General features: G+C 37.5%; 1 protein-coding gene and 1 pseudogene across 1 annotated transcript; both read right to left on the bottom strand.

Annotated features, from left to right (window-relative positions):
- Nucleotides 1-13,348: 13,348 nt before the first annotated feature.
- On the bottom strand, nt 13,349-16,245 carry LOC137718158 (uncharacterized). Its single transcript, XM_068457661.1, has 5 exons — nt 16,057-16,245; nt 15,773-15,889; nt 15,177-15,347; nt 14,565-15,071; nt 13,349-14,431 (listed from the first exon to the last, which is right to left on the bottom strand). Exons 1-5 carry the CDS (start codon nt 16,243-16,245, stop codon nt 13,349-13,351), a joined length of 2,067 nt encoding a protein of 688 aa, XP_068313762.1.
- Nucleotides 16,246-18,154: 1,909 nt separating this feature from the next.
- On the bottom strand, nt 18,155-24,360 carry LOC137718833 (branched-chain amino acid aminotransferase 1, mitochondrial-like; annotated as a pseudogene).

Here is a 24,360-nt window from a genome sequence, read left to right as displayed (position 1 = left end):
TTAGATTGTTTTGGTTTTAAATAAGTTCCTATTATCTAGGAAGACTTGTTCTACGTAGAACATTTCCCATGCACGTCACCTTCCGAGTAGTGTGGATTGTGAACTGTTTTTTAGGATTTCTTGTTATTTCTGTAAAGGCTATATATTAGCCAAACTCTTCTTTTAATAATATAAGTCATTCCTCCAGATTGTTTGAGTTATTTGCAACATTACTTTGAGTCTTTACAGTGTTGCTCTCGTATATTTTGTTCTTGGTCTCAACAAACTGGTATCAGAGCCCCTCACTGGGGCCTGAGAACCGAAAAGCTGCAGCTTTTGAGTGACTTCCAAACACAAGAGAGAAATAGAGGAAAATGAGTTTTGAAGGAAACTATGTGCAGGCGTCCATTCCACGTTTCGATGGTCATTATGATCATTGGAGCATGCTTATGGAAAATTTCCTTCGAAGCAAGGAGTATTGGAGTTTGATTGAAACTGGTTATGAAGCACCAGCAAAGGGGGCACAACCCCTATCAGAAGCACGACAGAAAGAGTTTGATGCAATGAAACTCAAGGATCTCAAAGCCAAAAACTATCTTTTCCAAGCAATTGATAGAAGTATCCTAGAGACGATGTTGGAAAAGGACACATCCAAGAAGATCTGGGATTCCATGAAAACGAAATATGAAGGAAATGCATGAGTGAAGCGCTCAACTCTTCAAGCGCTACGAAGAGACTTTGAGACTCTTGAGATGAAGGTTGGTGAAACAATCACTAATTACTTTGCTAGAGTAATGACCGTAGCAAACAAAATGAGAGTCTATGGGGAGACCATGACTGATGTCACGATCTGTGAGAAAATCCTGCGATCTCTCACGGACAAATTCAATTATATAGTTTGTTCGATTGGGAATCTAGGGACTTGGATGCAATCACCATTGATGAGCTTCAAAGCTCGCTCACTGTACATGAGCAAAAGTTTCACAGAAGCAGCAGTGTGGAGCAAGTTCTGAAGGTAACCACTGATGTCAGAACTGAGGGGAGTAGCAGCACTTATAGAGGACGAGGACGTGGAAGAAGCAATTATAGAGGACGAGGACGTGGAAGGGGAGGCCAAGTGTTTCACAAAGACACTGTGGAATGCTACAAGTGTCATAATCTTGGACACTTCCAGTATGAATGTCCAAAGTGGGAAAAGGAGGCTAATTATGCAGATGTAACTGAAGAAGATGATATGTTGTTGATGGCATTTGTTGAGTTGCCTGAACAGACTGATGCTTGGTTCCTTGACTCAGGATGTTCCAATCATATGTGTGGCAGTCAAGGTATGTTCATGAATCTAGATGAAACTTTTGTCCATTCAGTCAAATTGGGAAACAATAGTAGAATGAATGTGGTTGGCAAAGGAAGTGTCAAGCTGTTTTTAAATGGAATTACACATATAGTCCATGAAGTGTACTATGTTCCAGAGCTCAAAAACAATCTCTTGAGCATATGACAACTTCAAGAAAGAGGCCTGACTATATTGATTCAAGAGGGAGTTTGCAAAATATATCATCCAACCAAGGGTCTGATTATTCAGACTGAGATGAGTAGGAACAGGATGTTTATACTACGAGCTCAGACGTTAGCCTCTACAAATGTTCAACCAGCAAGATGTCTTCACACAAGCACACAAGATCTTCCTTATCTTTGGCATCGAAGATATGGTCACCTAAGTCACAAAGGTTTGAGAATTCTACAACAAAAGAAGATGGTTCGTGGACTTCCCCAATTTCAAACCTCAAATACCACATGCACAGACTGCATTCAAGGCAAACAACATCGAACTGAGATGCCAACAAAAAGTACGTGGAGAGCAAGTCAACCTTTGGAGCTTATTCATGCAGACATCTGTGGAGCCATTTCTCCTACATCAAACAGTGGGAAAAGGTATACCTTATGCTTTATTGATGATTTTAGTCGTAAAACATGGGTGTACCTGTTAACAGCAAAGAGTGAGGCACTGCACTGCTTCCAGGATTTAAAGAAAATGGTGGAAAAAGAGAAAGGGTTGAGTATCAAGTGTCTACGAACAGATAGAGGAGGCGAATTCACCTCAACTGAGTTCGCTGATTTCTGCAAAGAGAATGGGATCAAGAGGCAGTTAACCACTGCCTACACGCCACAACAAAACGGGGTGGCTGAAAGAAAGAATCGAACCATTATGAATATGGTTCGATCTATGCTGTCTGAGAAAAAGCTTCCAAAAACACTCTGGCCAGAGGCAGTGAACTGGGCTATCTATGTCCTAAATAGGTGTCCCACACTGGCAGTGAAGGATATCACTCCACAAGAGGCGTGGAGTGGCATAAAACCCTCAGTTGAGCATCTTCGCGTCTTTGGAAGCTTAGCACATGTCCATGTTCCAGATGTCAAGCGAGGTAAACTAGATGATAAGAGTTTTCCTTGTATTTTATTGGGAGTTAGTGAGGAGTCCAAGGGATATAGATTATTTGATCCAATAGCTAAGAAAATTATTGTGAGCAGGGATGTTATCTTTGAGGAAGAAAAACAGTGGGATTGGGATGTGAGTTATGAGGGACGGATTATGATAGGTTTGGAATGGGGAGAAAATGAAGAAAATAGTGAGGGAGAAGAAGGGGTGAGAGAAAATGAAAATGGCAGTGAGGCTAGAGAAGAAAGAAATGTGGGTGAGAGCAGTGTAGGTGAGAGAAGTGAGAGCAGTGAAGAAACACAAGATGAACTTGGTGAGGATGAAGGGAGGGTTTATGAAGGTAGAGTAAGACGCCCTCCTTCTTACTTAAGTGACTATGTCACTGGAGAAGGGCTAAGTGAGGACGAAGCACACATGGTTCAAGTCGTGCCAACTGAAGATCCTATCCGTTTTGAAGAAGCAGTGAAAGAAGAGAAATGGAGACAAGCTATGGACAGTGAAATCAGCTCAATTGAGAAGAATAAAACATGGGCTTTAAGTGAATTGCCTACTGGAGCCAAAAGGATTGGGGTCAAGTGGGTCTATAAGACCAAGTATAACGAACATGGAGAAATCAACAAGCACAAGGCACGTCTAGTAGCCAAAGGCTACTCACAGAAGCACGGCATAGACTACACAGAGGTCTTTGCACCAATGGCAAGGATGGACACGGTGAGAATGATCATTGCATTGGCAGCACAAAATGGTTGGAGGATTTTCCAGTTAGATGTCAAGTCAGCGTTTCTTCATGGAGAACTGAGTGAAGAGGTTTACGTTGAGCAACCAAGGGGTTACGAGAAGGAAGGTAAGGAGCACTTGGTCTATAGACTACACAAAGCTTTGTATGGCCTGAAACAGGCTCCACGAGCTTGGTTCAGTCGAATCGAGGCACACTTTATCAAGGAGGGTTTTCAGAGGTGTGACAGTGAGCAAACCTTGTTCACAAAGAAGAATGGAGCAGGAAAGATCATCATTGTAAGTATTTACGTTGATGATTTAATTTTTACTGGTAATGATAAAGATATGATGGAGGAGTTCAAGAAGTCCATGATGAGAGAGTTTGACATGACTGATATGGGAAGCATGAGGTTCTTTCTCGGCATTGAAGTACTTCAAAGAACTGATGGTATTTTCATACATCAAAAAAAATATGCCCTGGAGGTTCTAAAGAGGTTTAGAATGTTGGAGAGTAATGAAGTGAGCAGCCCGATTGTCCCAGGCATCAAGATCAGTAAGGATGAAAGTGGGATTACTGTGGATGAGACATATTTTAAGCAAGTGGTAGGAAGCTTGATGTACCTCACTGCCACAAGACCAGACATGATGTTTGTCACCAGTCTTTTAAGCAGATTTATGGCAAAACCAACAGAGCTTCACATGCAAGCTGCAAAGAGAGCATTTCGATACTTAAAAGGGACAATGAATTATGGTATTCATTATAAGAAAAGTGGAGATGGTGGATTGCTTGCTTTTACAGATAGTGACTATGCAGGAGATGTGGAGGATAGGAAGAGCACAAGTGGTTATGTGTTCTTACTGAGCTCGGGTGCTGTGACATGGAGTTCAAAAAAACAACCTATTGTTACACTATCCACTACAGAAGCTGAGTTTGTAGCAGCTGCAGTGTGTGCGTGTCAAGCAATATGGATGAAGAGAGTACTGAAAGAGCTTGAGTACAGTAATGAGAAGTGTACTTTAATCAGATGTGATAACAGTTCAACCATTAAGCTGTCAAAGAATCCTGTGATGCATGGTCGTAGTAAGCACATTGATGTAAGATATCATTTCTTAAGGAATCTCACAAAGGAAGGTTCGATTGCTTTGATTCATTGTGGGAGCGAAGATCAGGTGGCAGACATAATGACCAAACCTTTGAAGGTTGATGTTTTCCAGAGACTTCGAAGTATGCTAGGAGTCTGCGAGATTGCTGGTATAAACTAACTGTTTGATAACAGTAAGTTTAAGGGAGGGATTGATAAGTCTGGTTGTTCCCGTAGCTATAGGACTCAACCATTTAGTTTGTTTTGGTTTTAAATAAGTTCCTATTATCTAGGAAGACTTGTTCTACGTAGAACATTTCCCATGCACGTCACCTTCCGAGTAGTGTGGATCGTGAACTGTTTTTTAGGGTTTCTTGTTATTTCTGTAAAGGCTATATATTAGCCAAACTCTTCTTTTAATAATATAAGTCATTCCTCCAGATTGTTTGAGTTATTTGCAACATTACTTTGAGTCTTTACAGTGTTGCTCTCGTATATTTTGTTCTTGGTCTCAACACATCTGTGTGGCTTCCCATTCTGCAGAAACCCAGTTAACATATAAATTATGAAAACGATCAGTCAAAAGCTCCCGCCGGGGGGCGCGGGGGGGGGGGGGGGGGGTGGAGAGAGAGCATACCTGCTAAGAAGTCGCTCCAGTAGAGCAATGGGGAGGTTGGTTTTCCTTCTCTAAAGCTTTGAGCGAGAAATAGAAAAGAGTAGTCTTCAATTTTCAGCGTGCAGGGCAGCTGCAAGCCTGCAATGGCAGTGATGGGATTTGCCTGCGAGAAAGTGTTCGAAGAATTTAATTAAGAGAAGGTTAATGCATGTAATGATGCAAGTATCTGCATTGCAAGATTTTTGACAAGACTGATCAAGTCCCCCATTTGCAAGTATCTGCATGCAAGATTTTTGACAAGACTGATCAAGTCCCCAAGATTGTTCAGACCTTGAGAGTGCCCAAATTAACTTTTGGCATCTTTTTTAAGTCTGAACCAGCAACGCACATTTAGAGAATGACGGGCTTTATCTCAGGCCGAAGAAGAGGTGGAAATAGTCTATTTCAAAACTCCCAGAAATTTTTGAGGTTTTAAAAAGTAATCTCTTCTAGTGAGGTATTAATATATTTTTCAGATTTTATATAGAACTATATATTTATTTATGTAATAATTTAATTAGGTAATAAATTTTTTTTGTGTGTGTTAACTTTTTTTTAAGTTGATTTTTTGACATGTTATCTTAAAAAAAATTTATGAGCTTTTCAACTTAAAAAAATTCTGACAAAAATTAGATTTCAATATCTATAAACCAATGGATTAGATTCTCTCATCTCAATCTCATCCGTTGAAAGGTACAAATTCTTACTTCAACCTCTGAAGTAATTTAATTGCACATGGTGGAATGAACATGCACATATAGGCCAAGTCTTGTGTTTGTAGCATTTAAATAGAAGAAAACTAATAAAAAAAAATTCAATACTTTGAATTTTAACAAAAAACAGTAAACTAACTTTATTTAATGGTTATGACAAAACCAAAACCCAATATCAAATCAGCCTAGTAAAACTGGCCCAAACAAAATAATTTATTAAACTTCCGATTTTACCCTTAACGTCGGTTTTGGCCCCTAACGTCGAACCCTCACTATTGGCTCTACCTCTCCTCAAACCTCACTGGTGTTTGCTTCAGCTCCGTGGTTTTCAACTCCATGGCGTTTTTCAACTCACAGCAAGAAAACCACGAAAACCTTGCTTTTCAAGTCCATGGTTTTTTCTTATTTCTCAAACTTTTTTTTTTTTTTTTTTTTGCTTGATCTTATGTTTGATGGAGATGTTGAATGTAGGGTGGCTCGATAAATGTTATCTTGGGTTTCTCCTCTAAAGCTTCTTAAAACTCTTCAACATCACAAAATTTTCAAAATTGCTTGAAATCAATTGGCAACACCACCATCATCCTTCATCTGCACCAAATGCCATTCCAATTACTAAAAATGCAATTGATGGCCAATACCAAGTAATAGGTGTAATCAAATTATACATTTTGTGTGGAATTAACATATTTCATAGAAGGAGGAGGAGAGAGAAATGAGAGCTTGCCCCAGTATCGTGGAGAAGAAGCTGATGAGCAAGTATGTGAGATTGAGCCATGGCTTGTTGTCGCCGAGCTCGATTTGAGCAAAGTAGGAGAGCGAGGTGTGTAAATTTTCCCACAAAACCCTTTATTTGTTTATGGCACACAGAGAATCAAGATCATCAATTTGAAGGTTTTTTTTTTCTTTTCTAATTTTTTTTAAGTTCTAAAACCATTTTTCTTGAAATTTGTAAAACCCACCATCAATTTATTTTATATTATTTTCTTTGCAATTTCTATGTTGTGGCTCTGATTTGACTTTTGAATCTCAATAGATATGCTGAATGCAACTTGATCGGTAAATTAGTCTTTAATTTTCTTCGGAATACAAAGTGTCTTCCTCTTTGTTTTTCCGTTGTTCTATTGGTAAGGATCCTCTAATTTAATTTATTTTTTTAAAAGCAGTTTGAAGGAATTAAAATGTCTTCATTTGGTGTAAGCGATCTTAGTTTAGCAAATTGGTAGCAACCTGAAGGAGATTGCATGCCCCTCACTGCAATGTAACTTGGACCGACTCATCCTATAAGAATTGCTTTACAACTTGTCATATTTAGAATCAAATATGTCCCCAGCTATGCAAATTATGTGTCTTTGCAATTTGTAAAATTGAAAGCCCTTACATAAAAACCGTAAATTAATGGAGCATTCAAACAAATTAGTAAAAGATACACATCCTATATTTTAACATTAGAGTAAAAATTATTTACTTATTTGTCTAGCATATGAGCGCGTTGCGTTCGTAATTGAAAAAACAGTTAATTATAATTCAAAAGAATCATATTATTAAGTCCAGTTTAAGAAAAAGTGATAATATCAATGTTCAATTTCATAAATAATGTAGTAGCCATGTTTATTTTCAAAAATAGTGCACTACCTGTGTTTAGTTTAAAAAATAGTCAGTTTTAGAAATAATGCACTACTCGTGTTTAGTTTCAGAAATAGTGCAATAATCGTGTTTAATTTCAGAAATAGTGTAGTACTCATATTTAGTTTCAAAAATAATGTAGTATCCGTGTTTAGTTTCAGAAATAGTATAGTATCCATGTTTAGCTTTAGAAATGGTAATTTTCATAAATAGTGTAGTATTGTATTCAGTTTCATAAATAGTATAGTACCAGTGTTTAGTTTCAAAAATAATATGTTTCATAAATAGTGTAGTACCCATACTCAGTTTCAAAAATAGTTTGTGTTCAGTTTAAGAAATAGTGATGGTACCCGTATTTAGTTTTAGAAATAGTGTAATATTTGTGTTCAATTTAAAAAATAGTAATAATATCAGTGTTTAGTTTAAGAAATAATGATAATATTGTATTTAGAAGTAGTGAATGCTTGCTAATGTTTTCATTTGATTGTCACATTCACTCTAATTGAATATTTTGTATAATAAGGCCCCCACATAAGCTTTACATATATATATATATATATATATATATATTCATATATTGAGTGCACCAATCGAACAAAAAAATATTTGTTCACCCAAAATTGCACATATTCTTGGTCCAGTAATATAATTTCTTCTTAAATCAAACAACTAACCACTGGCCAGGAGACCCTTCTCAATTTAATTCCTCTCATTTTGCGTACTAGTTTATAAATTAGTAAATAAGCAATTCTTACATCTCATTTTAGTTTCTCTAATTTCATTTACAAATTTTTATGTAGTTGAAGCTACTCTCAAACCCCATCACCCCAAAATTAAAAGACATAACCTGGGCCAATTAAAAGACATAATCAATTGTCACTAAATACTACGGTCTGGTGGTTTTCCTCTTCACTTGGAAGTGTGAGATCTTAGGTTCGAATCTTATGGATGGCGAATTCGATACCAAATTAGGCTATCTATTGTGTAGCTTAACCGAACTCCTCCTCCTCTTAGTGTAAAAATATCGATGTACTTAAAAAAAAACATAATCAATTTAAATTTAATTATATATGAATAATGTTCAGCAAGTAAAAAAAGTATATGGCTATGGAGACAAAGGAGGAATATGTAACTGAGCTAGACTGCTTCCATAGTCCAATTTAATTAGTACAATATATCATATAAGATGGGAAGGAAAGAAGGACTTCTCACATGTCACATCACACACGTTCAAAACCAAAAAATTGTAGACTTTCTACTGCCTCGACGAGCCACGTGTATTTCTACGTCCACCATCAATTCCCATTAGATTTCACCATTAAAATAATTAAAAAATAAAATTTAACATAAAATAATATTTTCTCTCTCTCTTCATCGACCTTTCTCGCTCTCAAAATATCATGAATTGAGAAGACTTTGTTGGTTGACGAACAAATTAGAGCAATTGGACTGACGGACAGAATTGAGCTTCCGTCAGGGGCATAGGCTGGAAATAAAAAAAAATTGTTTTGCACATGAGCTTGTTTTCTACTTATGAGTTTTTGTTTTTGTTCTTATTATATTATATGTTGTCATTTTTCATTAAATTTTAGGCCCTTTCTATTAAATAAAGTTAGTGGATGATTTTTTATTAAAATGAACTTAATCCAAACCATTTTCATTAAAACCCCTTTTAAATAACTCTTTTGTAATGACTTTACAATTTAGGTATGTTTGCTTGTTTATGCTTTCAAATAACTAAATTGTAATGCCCCTATAATTTGATACGTTGTTGGTTTATGCTTTTAGTTTAGGTCTCTAAACTACCAATGTCATTTCAATATGTAGTGTTTTTATTTTGAAGTTAATAAAAGTAAGCCCTCTTAATACATCATATTATGTCATTTTATGTCTTAAGCATTAAACATACAAACAAAATGGAGGACCTTTGGAATAAAAATACGTAAAAACAAAAATAATTAATAAATAAATAAATAATAAATAAAATGAGAGTATAAGTGTATTCGCAAGTGAGGGAGAGTGGCAGAATATGGCTCACATGGATTGCTACTTTTCTTGTGAGACTCATAGTTTTTTTTGGGCTGGATGTAGCCTAATTTTTTATTACTTGAGGAAGGAAGTTGTTAGACTAAGTGGCGGATTTAGTTCCATTTTCCGGCTCATTGGGATGAAATTTCTCGCTAGGACTTCAAATGTAGTCTCATGTAGACCGTCATATATACAATACCTAAATGCATCAAAATAAAACTTCAAGACCCTGAATCCTGACGCTTCTAGGTCTGAACAAAAAGAGCAAGGACGTCCGCTCCGTTTCACTGCCGTGGGTTTCTTGCTTGAAGGCATTGGTGTGGAAGGGCCTAACTGCTCCGACTTCTCACCTGCACGCCTTTTGTATCAAATACCCACAGCAGGTGTTCCGGTCGCAGGGAATGCGTTATCAAGAAACTGCACATCCGCCACTAACAGCTCCAATTTGTGCTTCATCAGCAAAAAATCCAACTTGGATAATATTACTCAATGTATCTACTGCAAAGGTTTTCCCTGTGCGAGTTCGTCAGCGAAAGAAGTGACAAATTCTTCTCCCCAAGAACACGCTTTAACTTTTCTACTTCGTACTCGCAGACGGCACTAGTCGATAACATACTTGAATTGGTTGCTTGCTTGCGTACACACGAACGCCTTCCGGCAAGAAACATCGTCGGTACATTTTGAGCCTTCTTTTTTCCGTGATGTTTCCCAGCAAGAAACACCGTCGATAACATACTTGAATTGGTTGGTTATTTTCTTGTTTTTTTAACCGTGGATGTTGACCTTGTTTTGGTACATACAAAAGCATTTTGTGCCTCACAATCAAAGACTAATTCTAGTCTGGACAAAAATGTTCGCGATTTTCACACTCATTTTTTTCTTTCTCCACGCCTCTTCTTTATTCTCAATTGATTCATTCAATTCAAAATTCGAAAGAAGAAAGGATTAAAAGGGAGTTCGAATTCGAGTTTACCATTGATAAGGCAAGTTTTTAGGCATTCAATAATACCTTTACAAAATAAATAAATAAATAACTACTTAATAATTGGACCAAAAGTTCCAAAAAAAAAAGAGAGCATATAACTTGCAGCTCCTGAGAATCCAGTGCAGTTTTTTGACACTCCTCCTTGATACATCTCTGCTGCAACATGAAAATTAATAAGTTTTCAAAGTGACAAACAGAAATAACAAAGTAGAGGCATGTCCAGACTAAACTCTTGCACAAGCACACAATTGCTCTGGCTTACTGTCCAAGTTAAACTCACCTGGTGATTAGGATCATTGCCCCTTCATCCCTGACGCTGCTTCTTGCATGGCTCCATCGGCGAGAGAGGTTCTAATAGCTCCGACTTCTTACACGAATTCTTTAGATAAACACGACCAGTACCTCCTCCTGACGGGAGGAATGCAGCATCAAGAAACAGTGCATCTTCAACAAATAACTCTAAATTTTCTTCCATCAGCAAAAAGTCCACATCATTCTCATTGAAATCAAACATGAATCCCATTTGGATACTGCTCAAGGTATCTGCAGCAGTGTGTGTTGTCTGCGCTAACATCCCTTGCGCCAATTCATCGGCAAAACAAGTGACAAATTCTATATCAGTTTTTCCACTTTCATAGGCTGATTTTTTAATGAGCAAGCGCTGCGAATTTTTCTCCCAAAGAACCAGCTTTAGTTTCTCTACTTCCACTACTGTACCTGCAGATTGCATTAGCCGATAGCAGACTTGAATCGGCTTGTCACCTTTGTACACTGACAGTTCAAGTATAGATTTTGCAGCCTCGTGTCTCCTCTTCAAGGGCATGTTTACATGAGGACGAGCAAGAAAACCCAGAATAATCTTCATTAAACCCCTCCTTAATAACCTCTCGCTTGGATCAAACCTTTTCCCAGTGCTCCAATGATGGTGTATGACCCATGTTGCACTCAACAGATTCAGAAAGCTTTCTAACTCCGAGTGACTCATAAAACTCATAAGTCTTATCGGAGGAACTGATGGCAAGCAGTTGCTATGCGGAAACCACACAAACAGAGGAGCCTTATCAAAACTACGAGAAATTTTTCTTGAGTTGCAAGTCATCACCAATGAAAACTTCACCTGTGCTGATCAGAAAAATTTCCTCGGCCACGGACATTGTAGCAGGTAATTTGGTCAAGCTCCCCTTTAGAGTATCCTCCAATTCAGGATTCCAGTTATCGAAAACATTTTCCCAAAAGAAGCTGCATTCTTCCATAGTCACTTGACCATTACCCCTCAAGGCCCAGCTGCAAGTAATCTTTGGTTGATGGATTTTCAGCCACTCCAAAGGCTGAAGAAAAAATGGGTAGGATCTCTTTGCTGTAAAAGTTTTCAAGACAAAACAAACTGGAGCCAAACCGGTCGTTCCTATCATAAAGTACGCAATCCTGAGAATTAACCCATACACCTGTACCATTTGGATTAGGTATCCACACCTGCAAATTGCTCACTGCTTCCGGGTGCCGGTGGAACTTACTGAGAAAGCTATAAATTCTTGTAATTGAAGATGTATCTGTGAGTGAAAATAGAAGCCCCGAAATGAGAGAACAAACATCTAAGGGATCCACATTCGCACCAATACCTCTTAACTGATCCTTGTATGCCAAAATATCAGTTCCGTAAAACTTTTCATCAATTGTAATTTTTGGTGCATCGGACCTCTTCAAAATACTCTCCCAAGCTGGATCAAACAGAATGCACTCTTCCGGCGTTTTGTAACCATCCCCAGTCTTCAAACACCTGCTTTTTGCAATGTTGTTAAGAAAGTCAGTCAGTAAAAGCTCATCAGGAGGCCTTGACATCAGAGGCTTGATGCATTCTAGCAATGATACCATACCATCTGCACCAACTAGTTCAGCTTCGAAGGGGATACAGAGACCTTTAGCTACAAACAGAGCTCCCCCTTCAAAATCTGTGATGACACCTAACTTCTGAAGTTCATCCCTGAACTTATATATTCCGATGCCATAGTTTGTATCATCGATGATAGGAAGATCGACAAACCACGAGATTGACCCCCATTTTGAGCTGAAAATAATTGATTTGCTAGGACTTCTATAACCATGTCGTGTCTTCAACCACTGCTCAGACGACAACCAAGTCAGTTCAGGACATGGTAAGGTCATTGTTTGACTCAGTTCTCAAATGCAACCTAACAGTGCCATCACTTTCTCAGGAGCCAAGCCGCTAGAAGAATGCAAGAGAGAATTAAACTGAGTAGCTACCAACCAAGTCAGTTGCTCTGGCAGTATCAACTCCCACTCCCATTGCGTTCAATTGATCAACAAAATGCTTAATTACATTACTGTAATACAATTCATCTATCACAGGAACCTCAAGAGTACTCAACAAAGAACCCCATATAGCGTCAGGGAGAAGAACAGTCTCTGCAGGGCATCTAAAACCAAAATTTGTTTTAATCCAAGGCTGATGTATAATTCTCTTAATCAATCCATCAGCTTCAGAGCCCAAAGATCTGATACTTTTAAGAATCAAGAAAAAGCAATTACTCGTCCTGGAAGATGGATCTGCAGGTAAAGTCAGATTCTCTGCAATCAATATTAGCGCCTTTTTCATATCATCTATTACCCCAAGTAGCCTTAATTCAGATAACAAACAGCTTAATTTTGTCCCATAAAAAGCATCATCAACAATAGGAAGATCTGTAACTTTCAAGCAGGATTGAGTGTCTATCTCAGAAGTCAAGATGATAGATACCTCGGGAGCATTATAGCCCTTATGAGTCTTCAGCCACTTCTTCTCCTTCATAACAGCCAACCAATTCATATCAAGCATACCCCTCGCTTTAGAGAAAGTAATGAAAGTCAGCAAAGAAAATGTATACTCTTTGCTCATTCCAGGAGAAGCAAGAGATCTAAAGCGATTGGTAACCAATCTCTGCACATCTACTGATCTAATCCCCACACCAAGGAATTCCAATTCATCTTGATAAAGCATGATTCGATCACTGTAAAATTCCATGTCCAAAATCGAGATATCCTCCAGAAAATGCTTCATCATATCAAAAATACCTTCCCCTGTTTCGTTTGTAAGAATGGCCTGTCTTGGGGTACAATAACCCAAGTATGTCTTCATCCATTTTCCATTTCGAATGCTTTCAAGGAATCTTGTAGGTAAAGAACCCTTGGTTCGACGTAATCTGATCCAGTTGAGCAACAAAAGGTCTTCTCACTTGATAGTTCATGAGATGCTATCTGTAACACCACGTCTGGAGGACATAACTCGGGAATGTCCACAGCTTTACTGAACTTAACAACAAAGTGAAGAAGTTCATCCTGAGGCACAGATTCTCCGAGAAGCATACTACTTTTAGAATAAAGATCTCCTATATCAATGTAATATTGTCCCACGAATGGATTTAGAGGTCCCAACAACTTCACCCATTTGCTCCTTGATGCCGAGACAAGAGTTGTAGTTCTTTGCATTCTGGCTTGGTTAGTCCCATCAATAATTGGGATCATCGTGAGAAGGGAATACAATTGAGAATCATCAATTATGTTTTTCATGTGGGCATGATAAAGGAAATGGACCAAGGTGACTGGAAGAAGTGGTTCCTTATTTGATAAGTAAGGATAAAGCCAGGAAACAAATTCTGTTGCCGAACAAGGACTTAAACCTGCATTTCTGGAAAGCCATTCGAGGAGAAATGAACTTCTTTTGTGAGTTAAAAGTGCTTCCCGAGTGCTATTGGGTAAGAAATAAAAATTACCAAGACATCCAAACTCCATATTACACTTACTCAGCCCTGTGTGAATCTCCAGCACCACACTATATACAATCTTGGGTGTTGTATTAGGAATTGTACGCAATTCCATATTCCCTTCACAATTGATGTATTTAAGAAGAGGCATGGTACTTAATGATTGTATGGACAATGAATCCTTATAAGTATCAGCAATAAAACCAAGCAGTTGAATGTAGACATCATCAGCTACTTGCGACACAATATTGCAGGATTTAATGCATTGTGCATACCAATTATAAGAACCATACACTACACCTAGATAGTCCATAACTCCTCTGGTTTCTTGAAAGTTCAGAGATGGATGTGAGACTTTCATCAAAGAAGATAAACCACTTAAAACAACCCCTTCCCTTCTAATTCGAACTAAGAGGTCCCTGAATTTATGTATGATTCTAACTGCTTCTTTAGGCTGGAAAAACAACCTCTCGCCAGAAAATATTTCACAGGGTACTATCTCGAGACCTTGCAGTCTAGTTTTGATGGACTCTGTTAATTTATTAAACACCGGAATTGGTGATGCTTGAGGGTATGAACTGAAATGCCTGACCCACTGAAGGAAACAGGGAGAGCTCTTTCACACAAGACTCAAAAGCGTTAACAAACGCCGATGGAACACATTCAAGAATTCCCAGATTCCATACATTATCCAAAAGTATTGATTCTCTTGAAGAAGCAAGGATGAAGTCAGCTTGAATTACAAAGGGAAAGCTTGTGACCATGGCTGTAGGCAGGAAAGCAAATACACCGACAAAAGAAGTACCTCTTCTCAGTCTGTTTCCAAATGGGAAAGCAAGAGTGTTCACCCATTCCTCCACATTCATCCTAGTATTAACTCTATTAGCAGGTTTTACTGGAAATGCCTGTCTCCATAAGTAATACTTGCACTTCTCCTCACTGGCACCCATTTTTTCTTTAACCGAAAGTTCAACAACACTTGCATTGGCGGTTTTATCACGGACATTCATAAGATCAGTCCCGGTGCATATAGAAATTGTTGAGACACCATTGGCTGCTTTGGGATCACACCCACGTACATATACCCGGTTTACCTTGGATAAGAAAAGAAGAAGCTCAGGATGCAAACCCAATAGTTGTGCCCTCACTGTTTCAACCTTCTCAGGCTAAGGAAGGACAATTGTAGTTGCCGGCACGACCTTGGTGACACCATATACATCAAGTATGCTCGAAAGAGTAGGCTCCCCACTAACCCATTCAGGAACAATGTATCCAATACTGCAATCTTTGTTCGGTTCTTCCCTGAATTTGACTCGATATCCATTGCTGAATATGTGAGGTTGTGAAAAACACACTTTTAAACCCAATTCCTGCAGCAAGCAACCACGACATTACAACTCTAATATGATAATCAACAGTTCACAAAGGTATCGATGACTATGCTCTTATAAAAACATGAATGAAATTCATAAAGTTATTTTCTAATGTAGAAAATATCTGCAGAAAATCCATCCTCCCTAAGAATTTGGGAAGTGATTTTCGCATTCCCCTTTTCTCCCCCTGCACTCCTCCCTCAATCAAACGAGAATCAAGGACGGAAACAAGGGAGGAGCGTAGAAAGAGAACACGGGAAGTGTGAAAATCACTACCCTATAATCTCATCATCAAGAATCTCCACATTTAGTTTGCTAATAAATTTACCTTTTTCTCCAATAAACCCGAGATGTCTTTTCCCCTTCTTAGTAGAACGGCCTACGCTGCATATGGAATCAATGTTGCTCCGGGAAAATCCGACCTCATTGTTAAAAACAAGCAGAGTAGCCGGAGCTCCACTGCCAGTTATGTCCTTCTTTGTCAGGACAAATTCCAGCGTCGGTTCAACCCCTTTTTTGTATTCATTATCTTCCGCATTCTGAAAATCGAAAACCCACAAATAAAAATCCACCAGAAGACAAACCCACAAATTAAAATCCACAAAAATAGAAACCCACAATTTGTTTTCAAGTTTCATCGATGCTAGTATCGTAAAGATGGAAACTTTTTCGCTTTTTTTTTTCTCTGAGAAACTAAGCAATATACCTGTATGAGCTCCATTAGAAAGTGGATGTCTTTCTGGTAGAGCTCAGCAGAGAGGCTAGTGACGGCGTGGTGGAGGTCGAGAGTTAAAGGGTTTGGCCTTGTTTTTCCGATGGAGAACTTTTTGGTTCTAATTTCTTCTATGTGAAATTTGGCAGAGTGCAAGGCTTTTTCTGCAGCGTAGGGTTTCATGGCTTCCCTGCACCGGCGCGCTCAACACTGCAGGGAGGAGAGAGAGAACGCCCGAAAATAAAAGTTGAGAAAAAGGAAAAGGCTTTTGGCAATTTACAAAGCGGACGAGAGTTGTGTGATGAGAAAAGGAGGGCGCCTTTACGAGAGAAAGTGGCGGCAAATTTTGAGAATTCTATTAGAGTAGACGAAAGTAATCACGTTTTAATGAATTAAGAAACCTTTGAAACGTTAATTTATAAATTTGCGAGTTATAATATATAAAGAGAATTGTTGTTGGTATTCTAAAAATTTTATGCTCGACTTCATCGTAGCACGATATTGTCCGCTTATTGTGCACTTTGGGCCCCTACCACACCCTTACAGTTTTGTTTCTGGGAACTCAGACAAGAACTTTTCTGGGAACTCAGACAAGAACTTCCTAGTCATTATTGTCCGCTTTGGGACCCTACCACACCCTCACGGTTTCTGGGAACTCAGACAAGAACTTTTCTGGGAACTCAGACAAGAAATTCCCAGCCATTATTGTTCGCTTTGGGACCCTACCACACCCTCACAGTTTCTGGGAACTCAGACAAGAACTTTTCTGGGAACTCAGACAAGAAATTCCCAGCCATTATTGTTCGCTTTGGGACCCTACCACACCCTCACGGGGCCCCTACCACACCCTCACGGTTTTGTTTCTGGGAACTCAGACAAGAATTTTTCTGGGAACTCAGACAAGAACTTCCCAGCCATTATTGTCCGCTTTGGGACCCTACCACACCCTCACGGTTTCTGGGAACTCAGACAAGAACTTTTCTGGGAACTCAGACAAGAACTTCCCAGCCATTATTGTTCGCTTTGGGACCCTACCACACCCTCACGGTTTTATTTCTGGGAACTCAGACAAGAATTTTTCTGGAAACTCAGACAAGAACTTCCCAGCCATTATTGTCCGCTTTGGGACCCTACCACACCCTCACGGTTTCTGGACAAGAACTTCCCAGCCATTATTGTCCGCTTTGGGACCATACCACACCCTCACGGTTTCTGGGAACTCAGATAAGAACTTTTCTGGGAACTCAGACAAGAACTTCCCAGCCATTATTGTTCGCTTTGGGATCCTACCACACCCTCACGGGGCCCCTACCACACCCTCACGGTTTTGTTTCTGGGAACTCAGACAAGAATTTTTCTGGAAACTCAGACAAGAACTTCCCAGCCATTATTGTTCGCTTTGAGACCCTACCACACCCTCACGGTTGGGAGTGCTCTCGCGCGGGAACTTAGATTGTTCGCTTTGGGACCCTACCACACCCTCATGGTTGGGAGTGCTCTCGTGCGGGAACTCAGACGAGAACTTCCCAGCCATTATAGGAGTGTTCTCGCGCGCTACTTGCTTAACTTCAGAGTTCCAATGAAACCCGAAACCAGTGACCTCCCAAAAGGTCTCATGCTATATGAAGGTGGGCATGTATATATAAGGCATAGAGGTTCCACTCCCCTGAGCGATGTGGGATCTAACATGTAAAATGAAATTTTTAGAGTGTTAATAACAATTCCCTATATAAATTGATAATATTATGTGGCAGCATTATAATATGAGTCTATCAATAATACAATATATAGCATAGAATAATGAAAAAAATGCCTAATTAGATGATTCAAATGGGGTTTTGTTTAATGAATAATCAAAGATAATTTTTTTTTTTCCTTTTTTGAGATGATAATCAAAAGATAAATTGAACACAAAAAACTGATAAACTGGCAAACCCAAAAAAAAAAAAAAAAAAAAAAAAAAAGAAAAAAGAAAAAAGAGTTCTGCAGTCTGTACAATTGGCAAAGTGTGGATCATGACAGCAATTTTTTCTTTTTACAACTGATCCACAGTAAATTTTAATCTGAAATATTGTCGTGGGTAAAAAAGAGCTCAGTCAATTTCCATAATCCAGCCTTTCTTTTCCTCAATCTGTCCCGTTTGAATTCCTACTAGGGTTGAGTAAAGTTGTGGACTTACAGTCTTAGCACCAGTTTTGTACTCCATTCTGCACATGAGCATAAGTAAGTATATTTTTCTTCGAACGGTATTCTAATCTAATCCAAATACAGAGACGAGAATTTAAACTTACGTGCAGAGGGTAGGTCTAATAGCACCTTTGCCTTTGTAACTAATGCTGCCCACGATAGCAACACCAACAGCAGTTCCAGTGCAGAACACTTCATCGGCTTCACTCAATTCGTCCACCGGAATAACGCGTTCCTCGACCTAAACGCATTTGGAGGGCAGTGTTAGAATCAGTCCATAAGGAAGATGAGCAATGGTGTAATCAACTGGCACGGAACGTCACCTGGTAACCATGATCACGAGCTATTTCAATAACGCTTTTTCGAGTAACTCCCGAAAGAATAGTCCCCGACGTGGCAGGAGTTGAAATTACATTGTCTTTCACAATGAAAATGTTGCAAGAAGAGACCTCCTCCAGATTTTTGTTGTGTACCGAATCAAGATATAGAACATCCGAAAATCCCCTGCTTTTTGCTCTGGTTAGTGCCTTCAAAACCTACATATATCCAGTACAGGTTACAAGTTATAACAGGTAGTAACTAGTAACACATGAAAACCCTACTTCAAAACGGTCGTAATTATTCTGCTTGCCGGGGCATAATTGGTACTGCCTTTGACACCTCCAGCTCCGCCACGAGAGGCACGATCATACTCCTCCTCGACAAATATGTTCAAGGGTGCAGAGCCCTCCGATTAAAACAATAGCAAGCATATAAATCTTACTATAATTGACAATTGACAAATATAACGCTCGCTTTTGCGTGGAAGTAGCGTATTGCTAACCTTGAAATAATTTCTGACCGGGGAAGCATATACAAGGAATGTGTACTCAGGTGATGGTGCCAAGCCTAATATGGGGCCACTTCCTATAAGTAGAAGCCTAATATACAAAGACCCTTTGCCTGGAGGAGGAACCTGTTTTCAGTCACCGAACAGATTTGTAAACTTGTAAATAATTTATACACAATTTCCATACTCCAGGAAGAGATTTAACTCGAAAACAAGTAAAGTTTTCGAAGCAAAATGAAAATGGAAATTACCCAACACTTGTTTGCTTGAGCTGTTTGCTTTACAGCATCAATGAATTGATCAACTGACAGTGAAGGCATGCACATTCTTTCCGCGCTAATCTTCATCCGAATCGCGTTCTGGTCTAGACGGAAGAGGAGGAGTTTCCCATCTCTCTTCCTGTATGCTTTTGTGCCTTCATATATTGCCTGTTTACATCAAGTCAGCCTTTTTCCAACTTCTCAAAATCTAATTATGTTTTCCCCAAAACAAAAATCCATCTTATAAGCCTATATCTCAAGCGTATTTTAACCAATTTCGATTGAAAATCTTACCTGTCCATAATTTAAAACTGCTGCAGCAGGGTTAAGTTCGATATTTCCATAACGACTAAGTTGGCCTTGTTCAAATTTCCCGTCGTTGGAAGATTTCATAATGTACATGTAATCAGTTTGCACTAAACCAAATCCGAGATTGTCCCAATCTACATCAGCATACTCATGCTTATCAAGATCATAGCTGCACAAATAATGCAGAGAAATCAAAAAACATACAAATTAGTTTGCATAGACAACCAAATGTTCTGAAGAAAAACACGAAAGCCACCATGTGTTCGAGCATGTAATCTTCAATTCTTTAGTTCATTGTTTTCGTCAACCATATTTGTGTTCATATAATGTTGGGTCGACCTACCAAGGTAACCAGTAGCTAGTTGCTTTTTATAATATCGCAGAATTACTTCAAGCATTCATATATGAATGATAACTTGGTATGCAAGAAATTTTAAATCGACCAAATTTTGAGGCATTACTAATCGTACCTGTATTCAAATGGATCACATGCTTGTTCTGCATTCGATTTAGGTACAGATCCGAAGCAACGGTAAACTTCAAGATTCTAATTAACACGAGAAAATAGATATCAAGAAGACATTAAACACGTGATACATGCAATTGTAGATAAGACTGTTTTGATACTATGTTACAATGTGAGCATCAAATTTAACAACAACTTCCTCTGCTGCCTTTCCATGTTATTCCATATAGAAATTGACATTTCGGTTGGAAAACACTAGTGATGTCTTTTTTTATCATTATTCCTGATGTGAACTTTTTGACATCTCCTTTGGAGATGCTCAATATGCCTAACAATTGACTTAGCCTAATATGCCTAATAACTTTATTAGGCATATTAAGCATGTTTAGCATGTATTATTAATTTATGTGCAAATAGTTGACTTAGATTTTTATGTAAAATATAATTAAATTAATAGTCAAATAACATTTCTTTATTTTGCATAAGTTTTTACATATATTAGGCATGTTTTATTTTTTAATCAATATATATATATGTGTGTGTGTGTTTAAAATAATTTACCTGCATTTATATGTAACATATAATTTTCATAATCTGCTTATATTATTTAGAGGCATGTTTCCTTACCGTTCATTCATTTTGTTATTTAGCATGTATCATTAAATATATTAGGCATGTTTCATTAAATATATTAGGCATGTTTCATTTTTTATTAAAAAAAAAATGTATATATATTATGTGACATCCCACATCGCCTAGAGGAGTGATCCTTATATGTATATTCTCATCCCTACCTAGCACGAGGCCTTTTGGGAGCTCACTGGCTTCGGGTTCCATGGGAACTCCGAAGTTAAGCAAGTAGCGCGCGAGAGCATTCCCAGGATGGGTGACCCATCAGGAAGTTCTCGTGTGAGTTCGCAGAAACAAAACCGTGAGGGCGTGATCGGGACCCAAATCGGACAATATCGTGCTACGGTGGTGGAGCGGGCATATTAGGTAATCGTAAAAAGTTATATAGGTAAATTAATTAAAAATATTCGTAATAAGAATTTTCACTCCCACAAATAGTGAACCTACCATTTGAATTTTAAAACGTTAGATTGCTTAAAAAAGTATAAAGCTAGACGGAAATAAGAATTTTCTGAGAATAAAAAAACCTAAAATCATGCCTATTAAAATTCAACGAGATTCACTATTATTGTAGGTAATAATATGATTAATTAACATAATTAGGATATTGTGGCATAAGTTGTAAATAATTTAGAATTATAGGCCAACAATTTAAATTTTTGTTTTTATTTGTATGCTTAAAGATAGATGAGTTTACGTTTGGAAAACAGTAGTTTTTTTCTTGTTCAAGAGAATCCTATAAAAAAAAACATAGAAGGAATGCAATGGCTTCTGTTTTATTTTATTCTTGATAAGAAGCATGACTTCTAATTATAGACAAGACAAATAATTAGAATAAAAAAGGATTAAAAGTAGAAAAATAATCATCTTTGACAGCTAATGATACAGAAAGGACGGCTGACCAAGTGTATTTTACCAAAGAAAACGACTCGATGTGATTCTGACTAATCAAATGAATAATTCGGAAAACTAAATTTTTAAATAAAATTTATAAATTACATGATATGAAAGTTAATAATTAAATTATTACTTAAGCGTTAATAAACGTGCTCGTTTGTTATTGGTGGTGACACATTATTTGGTTTGTAAAGTTTTATTTACAAATTTAATTTCTTTAGCATTACTTCAAATAAAATACACTTGTGTCGGCAATCATGAATAAAGAGTGATCCTAAGGAGATCGTATTATAGCATCTTTAAGAGAAATAGCATTTCGATAGTAAAGTTGAATTTGTTATGCTACGTAGGAGAAATGCATCTTAAACTGTTTTGGGACTGCCATTAAAAAGTTATAAAGGTTTTTGGGTAAAGAGTTTGGAAATAAAATTTCAGCCCCACAAGATTAAATAAAGTTAGAATATTAATATTTTAAGTTGAAACATAAAATTTAAATGGTTTGTTGAAGAGTGATACATTTTTAAAGAAAAATTTGTCAACTTCTTTGGACATTCTCTTAGTACCACATTGTATACCACTTGTCTAACAGAATTAGGATCCACTTATACAATTAAATGTAATATAACATTGTACGTGGTCTCTTTAGCATTTTTTATTAAAACCAAAATGCATGCTTGGAAGTTAAACCAACAAAACACTCGAAGTTATGTTATCACAATCGTGATTCTCCCGTAAGAAAAATTTGTTTCTTAAGTCACGTGGTGTTATTAAGACCATCTCCAGTAAAGAGAGCCAAAAGATTAAAGTGCCAAAATATGGCCTGATTTAGACAGAACTCCTCTTCAGTTGAAAGGTGGGCTAATAATCATTGGAGCACACAAGGGCAAAACATGCCCAAGGGCCATCGTGCTGGCCAAGCTTGGCCTGATATCCATCTTGTTTGCTAGGGCTAGCATTAGCAGCTGCAGTCTGTTTTGGACATTGAAAATCTTTGCAATTTCAACCTCTGTGTCACATTGATGCTTCTGTGTATAGAAAATCCACAGGGGTTTTGGAGAAAAACGCTTCCATGTGCATGATTTATGGGTTTTTGCGTGAAAGCTTCAAGCTTGTTCATATGGGCTTGTAACTTTTGTCTGATGCTGTTGGAGATTTTCAGGAATTGCAAATCTTTATGACGTGCTTCTCAGAGCATCTCCATGAGTTGGTAGAGAGCAATGGTAATTGGAGGGTAAGGGCAATAAAATTGCGCTACTTATCACTCTAAATAGTAATTGATTTTGTGCATGTCTAGCAGTTTGGAATGAAGAAAGGCAAAGACAAGCGCAATTATTATTTACAAATATATTTTTAAAATTTTAATTTATTAAATTATTTATTTATGTTTTTAATATATGATTGGGTATTTGTAGAAAAAAAAATATTGGTATTTCTTTAGAATTTTTAGGTATTTTTTAGTAACTTTTTTTAATTTTCTACTTTTAGAATAATTCTGGCCGTTGATAAAGATGCAAGTGGCAGATTAAAATATTTGATTTAATAATATATTTATAATCTTTTGTCCACCAAATTAACGTTTGGAAATCCAACTAAAAAACATAATAAACTATTTAGTACTACGGTTTAGTGATATTTTTCTTCACTTGTAAGTGAGAAGTCTTAGTTTGATTCTCGTCGAAAGCTAATTTGAGCCATATTATTGTCAGCTCATTATGAAACTAAATCCACCATATTTTCAGTTAATATAAATAATATTGTTTGTTTAAAAAATAAAAATAAAAAAATAACGGGAATTTTTTGGCTGTGGTCCTTGATGTGGGGTGGGCCTCCATCTTGTCCGATGCTACTCCAAGCAGGCGCATGCCCTCGCGAGAACTGGCAGGGCAGCTGCCAAAGCCCTGCAATTGCCTTTCATATTTTCACTGCTGGAGCTGTTTTTCCCAAGCAAAAGGCAAATCAACCCAATTGCGCTTGCAATGGGTGACTGCTGGGAGCCTGGGATGCTCTCAGACAGTTGGGTGGGATGGGGCAAAGGGATGAGAGAAAGCGTAAAGATTGGAAAGAGAAGAGACGAATTTTTTTTAATTAAATATTAATAAGATATATAATTGATATTAAAATAATGCAAAATACTAAAATAGACAAAATATGACCATGGTTAACTAATAGGACATGTGTCATGTTATAAGGATGTGGGTAGCATATATCAAAATTAGATTCGGGTAGCAGAACTGCTCCCATTTTAATATAGTATTTGTCTACACACTTTATACGTATGAACACATTTGTCTACACACTTTATAAGTAATAGATAGTTTAACTAAATTAATTAATAAATTAATAAAATATTAAAGAGGCTAAAGAGGCTAAGTATGTCTCTTCAGTTAAAGATGATATACAAATATAGTTTGATATTGTTACTAAAAAATAATTTTTTATAAGGCTATAATTATGGATTGGACTATGTTTACCATTCGATTGGAGGACGACATAGTTTATATTTCTAATAAATTTATAGGATTAATTAATAGATACATACGTTATAAAATGAGTAAAATAGTAAAATTATGCGACAATGTAATAAAACATGGAATCTAAAACAAGGGAAACTGAAAACAGAGGAAATAAAAAACAGAGGAATTTAATGAAAGATTAACCTAAGAAGAACCGACTCCAAGAGACCGAACCAACTTATGAAAGCGTATTGTCTTCTGAATCAT

Source organism: Pyrus communis, chromosome 15 (assembly GCF_963583255.1).
Source record: "Pyrus communis chromosome 15, drPyrComm1.1, whole genome shotgun sequence".
NCBI lineage: Eukaryota > Viridiplantae > Streptophyta > Magnoliopsida > Rosales > Rosaceae > Pyrus > Pyrus communis.
Note: the sequence above shows the minus strand (reverse complement) of the source record. Positions and strands in the feature narration are given on the sequence as shown.